General features: G+C 63.0%; 1 protein-coding gene across 1 annotated transcript; it reads left to right on the forward strand.

Moving 5' to 3' along the window:
* The first annotated feature begins 728 nt into the window (after positions 1 to 728).
* LOC103537781 (cadherin-1-like) lies at positions 729 to 9025 on the forward strand. Its single transcript, XM_030457788.1, is given in 17 exon segments — positions 729 to 855; positions 1268 to 1382; positions 4549 to 4772; positions 4906 to 5037; positions 5123 to 5278; positions 5349 to 5493; positions 5614 to 5786; positions 5948 to 6076; positions 6187 to 6300; positions 6303 to 6371; positions 6454 to 6698; positions 6784 to 6926; positions 7048 to 7272; positions 7505 to 7726; positions 7804 to 7934; positions 8053 to 8196; positions 8321 to 9025. Coding segments are annotated over 17 exon segments (2643 nt in total). The 5' UTR covers positions 729 to 792; the 3' UTR covers positions 8534 to 9025.
* Positions 9026 to 9237: the final 212 nt, after the last annotated feature.

Consider the following 9237-nt stretch of genomic DNA (forward strand, 5'->3'; position numbering starts at 1 on the left):
GGTGGCATTGGGGTGCCAAATTTTCCCATGCTGGGCCACCTAGACCTCTGTGCACCTGCACAGTTTCCACTCTGTCCTCCCAGGGTGGCATTGCTGGCACAGCAGCCCCCAGCCCCATCCTGGCGATGGGCAATAAATGCAGTAATCAACTGGACTAAGGGGGGTGTGGCTGCAGGGGGCTGCCTGCTCCCCCTGGCTGAGGGCTCAGCCCTGGCACAGCCTCAGTCCCCCATGTGTCCCACCAGCTCCATGCTCAGCCCCAGCTGGGCTCTCACCCTTGGGTGGTGGATATTTCGGGGGAAGCCCTGGGGTAGTTGGGTGGCACCAAGGGTCCCTGGGGGATGCTGTGGAGTAGCGAGAGGCAGCGGGGGTCCCTGGGGACTTCTCCGTACTGGGGGTCACCCTCAGCTTTGCTCCCTCTGGGGACAGAAGGGTGCTGGAGGGAAGGTGGGGGCTGCAGCACCCCAGGGGAACCATGGGCCCTTCCTTCCCTCATTCTCCCTTTGCAGAGCGGGGCCCCGCGGGGCTGGGGGGTGGGTGCCCCCGGGCTGGTCTTACCACCACCCCTCAACCCACCCCCAAAGCTCCCCCGGCCCTGGACAGGACCCCAGGAGCCGGCGGCACTGGGGGTACCGGGGCCGGGCGGGGCGGCACCGCCTCCCGTTGGGGCGGGGAGGGGCGGTTCCCCCGGGGGGGGCCGGCACCTGCGGGGCGGGACCGGGATCGGGACCGGACCCACCTGCGGCTCCGCAGCGGCAGCGCCCCGATCCCTCCGGCACCGCACCGGCAGCCATGGGGCTGCGGAGGGGCTGCTCGGCCCCGCTCTGCCACCTCCTCCTCCTCCTCTTGCTCCAGGTGAGGAACGGGACCCCCCGACCTTTCCGGGACCCTGCCCGGGACAGTGGGTGCTTTCCTGGGGCGGTGGGACCCTGCCCGGGACCATGAGACCCTTTCCCGGACCCTGGGACTCTTTCCCGGGCCCTGGGACCACTTCTGGGGACGTGTTTGGGATCATGGAACCCTTTCCTAAACCTTGGGACCCTGCCCAGGATCGTGGGACACTTCTCCAGGCCCTGGGACCCTTCCTGAGACCTTGGGACCCTTCACGGGGTGGTGGCACCCTACCCAGGATCATCGCATTCTGCCCATAACCTTGCCCAGGACACCAAGACCCTGCCCAGGCCCTGCCTGGGATCCTGGAACCCTGGCCAGGATCATGGGACCTTTCCCAGGACCCTTCCCAAGACTGACCTTTCTCTCTGGGCAGGTGGGTCGCTGGCTGTGTGAGCAGGCACCATTGTGCCAGCCCGGCTTCACCACAGAGACCTTCACCCTCAGCGTGCCAAGGGACAGTGTGGCGGCAGGACGGGCACTGGGACGAGGTAAGGGACAGGGGAGCAGTGGGGACAGGCTGGGTGTGTGGCACTGGGGTGGTAATGAGGGACAAAGCTGTGGCCCTGTGCCCATGTGGGGTCAGGGTGGCCGTGAGGATGGTGCCATGATGGATAAGGATGGTGCCATGGTGGGTGGGGATGGTGTTATGGCATTGGGGACAGTGTTATGGTGGAAGGATCATGTAATGGTGGTGAAGACAGTCTTGGTTCACCAACTGTGCCTGTGTGCGACAGGGGGGCCATGCTGAGGGGCTGGGGCAGCACCGGTGCTCCCACCGGGGCAGGATGGCGGCACCGCGCGGTGCGGGGGCAGCGGGTGCCTCTCCCCGGGGTGTGCCAGCGCTGACTCAGGCAGTGTGGACCTGTTGGGGCTGGCAGGATGGGGCGTGGGGCCGCGCAGGCGCTCGTCCTGCCCCAGCCTCATTCGCCTGTGGCGTCCCAGCACCGGGGCTCACCGGGTCCCACCTGCCTTTCACGGCTGTGGTGCTGAGCCCCTGCTGCGGACTGCCCCGAGAATGGTGGTTCTCATCATGCCAATATGGAAGCCCTGTCCCAGTGTGGCTGGTGTTGATGGTGGTGGTGGCACCATGGGCTGCTGGAGGCGGCCAGAGTGGGCATGAGGGGTGCAGAGCACTGAGAGCTGCACTGGTGGCTTCCAAAACCCCCCCAGCTCTGGAAGGGCTTCACTGGGGCTGTGGGTATCAGCAGGAGCTGAACCCTGCCCCACACCTCAGGAATTGCCTGCTCGTTAGCTCTCTGGTTGATTATTAACGAAGCTGCAGCAGCCCGTGTCCCTTGGGGCTGTGGCCGATACCAGGGTGACGGGCAGCGACGTGGCCTTGGTATCTGCTGGGCTGGTCTCCCAGGGCTGGGACTTGCTGGAAATCCCGCAGCCCAGCACCAGCACTGCCAGTTTCATGTCCCCAGATGGAGATGGGGCGTGGGAGGAGGGAAGGGGACGGGCGGTGGCCCTGTGCCAGCCTGGAGATGCACTGCCATGGCAGTGCCCGGCCATGCGGGTAGACTCAGTGGGTGCTCGGCCACACCGACCCCACGTACCAAATCCCCCTAGCCAGGCCATGGCGAGGGCAGGCTGACGAGCTGGCCTGTAATTAAGCTGATGAGTTGAGCGTGGTGATTTCCCTCTGACAGGTCTGGACAGGCTGGGGCGGTGAACACCTGCGCGGGGGCTGCAGCGTCCCCGGGGCTGGGCTGGAGCCCTGAGGCTCCATCTGGGGGTCGGGTGGGGGGGTCTCCAGTGTGACATGACCCCATGGGACGTGGAGGTGGGCTGGGTGAAGGAACCTCGAAAGTCTGAGGTCATGGTGAAACTGGGGTGACGTCAGCACTGGTGGGACGTGCCCTTGGGCTGACATGACTGTCCCCCCCACCAGCCACCAGCTCCTGCCACGGCACAAGCTGGAGTAGGCACCGACGGGTTGGTGGCACCTTGCAGCTGGAGATGGTGGCACCCAGCTGTCCCCCAATGAGACAAGATGAGGCATAGGGGTGGTTTGGGGGGCTGCCCTGATCCCCATCCTGGTGCTGGGTCTCATCCCCCCACCCTGGCCAGCAGCTTGGTGAGGTCAGGAACGAGGGGATCCCCTGAGGGACCCTCCAGCTCTCCTCACCTCTTGCCCCACTGCTTCAGAGTGGAGAGGGGCCCCCGGCTGCCAGCCCCAGGGAGAGGGGGGGCTGGGAATGGCTTTCTTTGGTGGAGGAGCTGGAAAAACAGGTTGTGCATGTCCGGGTGGGAAGCCAAGAGCAATCATAGAGCACTCGCTGCACTCACTGCACCCAGCTTGAGGCTGGGGGCTGAGTACTGCCCGCTCACTGCACCCATCCGGCACAGTGCCAAGTACTGCGCCTGCACCCATGGGTGCTGGGGTGCCTCTCCCTAACACCTGCCACAACATGCTCCTGCCCAGCCGGCCCCACCAGCTGCCCCTGCCCTTTGCCAGGGGTCGTGCTGAGGGGGCCACGCTGGGCTGACACTGTGCTGATGGGTCCTTCCCAGCTGCCTGAGCTGGATTTGGGGCACCCTGGTGGGCATCCCCCAGCCTGGGGCACAGCAGTCACTCCCTACCCACCTCCATCCTGCCACCACCCCCAAACTCGTCTAATGTAAACCCAGGGGGTGGTGGGACCAGCGCTGGTGGCCTCATGCCCAGTGTTTGGTCATGCTGAGTACCTCTCACACTGGACACTGCACCGTGCAGTGTGATCGGTGCCATGGCTGATGGCAGTGGTGCTGGCAGGGGCTCCACTCTGGGTGCCTCTGGCTCAGACAAGCCATCTCCCAGACAAAGGGTGTTTGTTTGGGAGCTCCGCTCCAGCCCTGGCTCATGTGATGCCTGCTGACCGCTGCAGCCGTGCCGCTTGGAGCCTCCCCCGGGCTGGCTGTGCTCCCCTGAGTGCTGGTCCCCAGCAGGGTGCCAAGCTGGTGATGCTAGGCCACCATCTTCCCTGATCTGTCATGAGTACCAACTGTCCCTGGGGACAACCCGTGGCTAAGGTGCCAAAGGGTGCTGGTGCCTAAGGCAGGCTGGTGCCACGCTGCACTGCAGTAGCACTGGGGTCAGCACCTTCCTGCCACACTGGTTGATGTCCTCCTCAGCCTGGGCTGTCCCTGCTGCAGATGGGTGGCTGTGGTTCTTGGCCATGAGGGGGCTCAGGCACTGGGGCACCATAACTCACCAGCACACAGGGCACTGTGGCTCAGCCCTGGCACCCCCAGACTCTCTCTGGCCAGGATGCTGGGAGCTGGGTGCCAGCACAGGTGAGCAGCTGCTACTCTTGGTTTTATTTCAAAAGCAGTCAGAATGGCAACACCCTCTGCCACAGGCACTGCAGTGTTGATGTGCCACTTGTGGGGACACGCTGTGCCACAGGGATGTGCACATGGCAGGGACATGCCATATGCAGGGTTGTGCTGTACACAGTGCTAAAGGCAGGGACACACCGTGCTGAGAGCCATTTGCTCTGTTGCTGCGGGCTGGTTGAACCCCATGGCTCAGTGGGTTTATGCCTGGTCCCACACCAAAGCCCCAGCAGGGCTGCCCCGCGTGTCGTGCCACAGCCTGTGCCAGGATCCTGGCAGGGCACATGGCACTGTGTGTGCCACAGGCTGACTGCCCGCTGTCTCTGTCCCCAGTGAGCTTTGCAGAGTGTGGCGAGAAGCGGCGTGCCGCGTACCTGTCGGACGACACACGCTTCAGGGTGAGCAGGGATGGCGTGGTCTCTGCCACCCGGCCCCTGCTGCTCCAGCACCGGGAGGTCAGCTTCAACGTCCACACCTGGGATGCTGCTGGAAAGAAGCACTTGGCCAGGGTGACCCTGCACAGGAGGCTGCACCATCGCCACCACCAGCAGCAGCAGGTAAAAAGCAGCCCCTCTCCTCTAAGGACACGGCGAGCCCTCTCCCTGCGGGAGAGCCCCTTTCCTCCCCACAGCCCCTTTCCTCCTGCACAAGGCTTGGCAAGGTGCTGGCACTGAGCTGCTTTCCCTGCAGGATGTGGAACCTGAGGTGCTGACCTTCCCTGAGCATGGCCATGGCCTCCGACGTCAGAAGAGGGACTGGGTCATCCCTCCCATCAACTGCCCTGAGAATGAACGGGGTCCCTTCCCCAAGAAGCTGGTACAGGTATGGCCCCAAGGGAATGGGGTGCAGGGACCAGGGATCCCCGGAGCACTATGACCCCCCTGACCCATCTTTGTCGCCCCGGCAGATCAAGTCCAACAAGGACAAGGACACCACGGTTTTCTACAGCATCACAGGGCAAGGGGCAGACACTCCCCCCGTGGGTGTCTTCACCATCGAGCGGGAGACGGGCTGGCTGGAGGTGACAAAGCCGCTGGACCGTGAGGAGAAAGATAAATACATTGTGAGTGGGGGGCTGGGAAGGGGAGAGGATGGTCCCTGTGGCCACGTGGGGGCTGACGGTGCCCCCGCAGCTCTTCTCCCACGCCGTGTCAGCCAACGGGCAGTCCGTGGAGGACCCCATGGAGATCATCATCACTGTGACAGACCAGAATGACAACCGTCCCGTCTTCACCAAGCGAGTCTTTGTTGGCTACATTGAGGAGAATGCCAAACCAGGTGGGTGGGGGAGAAGCCCCATAGCTGGGGCCACACAGAGCCCCAAGTTAGAGCTGTGCCAGGATGTCCGGTGGGGTCTATCCCACCGGTGATGTCTCCCCTGCATGTCCCCACGCCCAGGCACATCCGTGATGACCGTGAATGCCACGGACGCAGACGATGCGATCAACGTGAACAACGGCATCATTGGTTACTCCATCCTGAGTGAGGAGCCCAGGAGTGCCCAGCGGATGTTCACCATCAACCCCGAGCAGGGCATTATCAGCGTCATTGGCACGGGGCTGGACCGGGAGGTGGGTGCCAGCCCCTTGGGAGGCAGCAAGGACCTCAGTGAGCGTCAGCCAGCTGCCAGTGCCAGGGCTGGAGGAGGATGGAAGAGCCAGCAGGCGATGTCCCCAAAGGGGGACGCACCTGTGCTGGTTCCTGCCCTGACCTTGGTGATTTGGGCTTGCAGACCACTCCCAACTACACGCTGATCATCCAGGCTGCAGACCAGGAGGGCACTGGCCTGACCAACACCGCCACAGCCATCGTGGAAGTCACAGATGCCAATGACAACCCTCCCATCTTTGACCCCACCATGGTACCCAGACTGCTGCCGGGAGCCGCTGCCCTCCCCAGACGTGATGGCAGAAACCGTGTCCCAGGGTGCTGGGCCCACCCAAGTGACCATCCCTGTTCCCTCTCTTGCAGTACGAGGGGACAGTGAAGGAGAATGAGGTGGGAGCATTGGTGACACGGCTGTACGTGACAGACCAGGACATGCCGGGCTCCCCGGACTGGCAAGCCGTCTACCGCATCAGAAGCGGGACCCCGACGGCGCCTTCAGCATCTCCACTGACCCCAAAACCAATGACGGCATCTTGAAAACAGCCAAGGTGGGTCCTGCCACCACGCAGCCACCCTGGATGTCCCCCGGCCAGCCCCGGCACTGCCCCAGCTCTTCTCTCCCACCCCCAGGGCCTGGATTATGAGAGCAAGAGCCGCTACAACCTGGTGGTGGTGGTGGAGAACACCGTCCCCTTTGCCGTGCCCCTGGCGACCTCCTCGGCCAGCGTCCTGGTGGTGGTCACGGATGAAAACGAAGCCCCCATCTTCGTTCCCCCGGTTAAGAGTGTGGAGGCGATGGAGGACCTGCCGGTGGGCCACCAGGTCACCTCCTACACGGCTCAGGACCCCGACAGGGACCAGAGGCAGAAAATCACGTGAGTGGGGGGGTTCAGCAATGGGGGCCGTGTCGAGGTGCCCGAGGGGCTGCGCTGTGCCCACTGTTGACCCCTCCTCACCCAGGTACCACATGGGCAACAACCCTGCGAAGTGGCTGGCCATTGACCCCGAGAACGGCATCGTCACGGTGGCCCAGCCGCTGGACCGGGAGTCGCTGCACGCCATCAACAGCACCTACAAGGCCACCATCCTGGCTGTGGACAATGGTGAGCAGCAGGGCCTTGCCCAGTGGGAAGGGGTTGCTGCTACCCCCCGTGTCCCAGCAGAGCTCCTGGGGCCGGGGCCAGGACCCCTCCCTGGGCATCCTGCTGACCCCCAGCCCCTCAGGGCTTGTGCCTGCCACCGGCACGGGGACGCTGCTCCTCCAGCTCCTGGACGTGAATGACAACGCGCCCACGGTGGAGCCCCGGTCCTTCGATATCTGCAACCGGGAGCCCGAAGAGCAGATTCTGACCATCATTGACAAGGACCTGCCCCCCAATACCTACCCCTTCCAGGCAGAGCTGATGTTCAGCTCCATCAGTAACTGGTCCAGCAAGGTGATCAAACAAGGTAGGTGCCACCTGGCCTGGTGTGGCCATCCTTTGGCGTGGGGTGGTGGGGGACACTGAGTGAGGGCCCAATCCCACCCCTCAGCTCTCTGCACTCCCCCGACCGCAGCCAGGGCCGGGCACTGTGCTGGGGAACCTCCAGGTGCAAAGCCCCACTGTGGTGCTGAAGGTATCCCCAGCCTGGGGGGTGGGGACCCATCTATGAGCCCAAACCCTTCTCTCTGCTGCACAAGACCAGCTGGTGCTGAGGCTGATGAAGCGGCTGGAGCCAGGGGAGCACAGCATCTTCCTGAAGCTGACGGACGCGCAGGGCAAAACTCAGACAATGACAGTCAAAGCCCAAGTGTGTGACTGTGAAGGTCCGGCCAAAAACTGCGAGCGGAGAGCATACATCGCCAGCGGGCTGGGTGTCCCGGCCATCCTGGGCATCCTGGGGGGCATCCTGGCACTGCTGAGTGAGTGCTGTGGGATGGGATGGGGTGGGGTGGGGTGGGGTAAGCCTTACCCTGACTCTGGTTTCCTCTGCTTTCAGTCCTGCTCTTGCTGCTGCTGCTCTTTGCCCGGCGGAGGAAGGTGGTGAAGGAGCCGCTGCTCCCGCCCGAGGATGACATGCGGGACAATGTCTACCACTACGATGAGGAGGGTGGTGGTGAGGAGGATCAGGTGGGATGGCTATGCCAGGACAGACCGTACCCGCAGGGTCCCTGCAGCACCCAGGTCCCAGCATGGCAGTGGCCACGGCTATGTCTCGAGCGTCATCTCCTCATGTTCCCCTGCACAGGACTATGACCTGAGCCAGCTCCACCGGGGCCTGGATGCCCGCCCTGAGGTGATCCGCAATGATGTGGCACCCCCTCTGATCGCCACCTCCCAGTACCGTCCCCGGCCCGCCAACCCTGATGAGATTGGAAACTTCATTGATGAGGTGAGCCCCAGCCCCACCTGGTGCTCTGGGGGAGGATCAGAAGGTGAAGTCACCACCCCACCCAGGCACCCTGAGGTGTCCTGAGCCCAACAAAGGGCAGATACTGACCCTTTTTCCCCCACAGAACCTGAAGGTGGCCGACACAGACCCCACAGCTCCCCCCTATGACTCTCTGCTGGTGTTCGACTACGAGGGCAGCGGCTCAGAGGCCACCTCACTCAGCTCCCTCAACTCCTCCACCTCTGACCGTGACCAGGACTATGACTACCTCAACGACTGGGGCAGCCGCTTCAAGAAGCTGGCAGACCTCTACGGGGGGGGGGAGGAAGATGACTAGGACTCTCCCAGCCCCCCGGCTGGTGGCTGCCCACCTTGGCAGCTTCTCCTCATTTCACCCCACCGGACTCAAGTTGGCTTTTGCCAAACCCTCCTCTGACACCCCCTCAGCCTGGTGTCCACATCCCCCACATTCAGCACAGGGGGCTCTTGGGGTCGCCAGGGCTGAGGGGGTGATTTCTGGGGAGACTGTGTGTTTTCTGGACCCCTTGGCTCCAGGCAGGGCATGGAGCCATCTGTTCCCCATCCTGGAGCTGAGGCACTCCGGGCTGGATGGGGCAGGATTGGCTCCTCTGTCCCCACTGCCTCCCTCCCTTTGCCACAGGGGCAAAAGGGTTTCGCCGGCATTCTCTGAAATACCTCGTGCTTCCAGTCCTGACACAACCCCCATGCATGGCTCAAAACCAGTGCCAGAAAACTGGGGCAGCCCCAGCATCACGTCTGTGCCAGAGCGGGATGGGGTGATCGATAAACGCAGACCAAAGATGTGCCGTAACGTGCTGCATTTGATGGAATTATACTTCACAGAATACTGGAAGGCAGATTTCTATTTTTCTGTATCCCAGATTATGGTACGATTTCCTTCTGTGTCATGCCAGAAGTAATTATTGTGCAGTCAATGAAAGGCGCTTTTGGAAATCAAATGGCTTTACTGAAATTCTGGTGTTTAGCTGTTGTCTCGGGTTTTTTTATTTGTTATCTGGG

The sequence above is a fragment of the Calypte anna genome, chromosome 11 (genome assembly GCF_003957555.1).
Source record: "Calypte anna isolate BGI_N300 chromosome 11, bCalAnn1_v1.p, whole genome shotgun sequence".
In the NCBI taxonomy this organism is placed as follows: domain Eukaryota; kingdom Metazoa; phylum Chordata; class Aves; order Apodiformes; family Trochilidae; genus Calypte; species Calypte anna.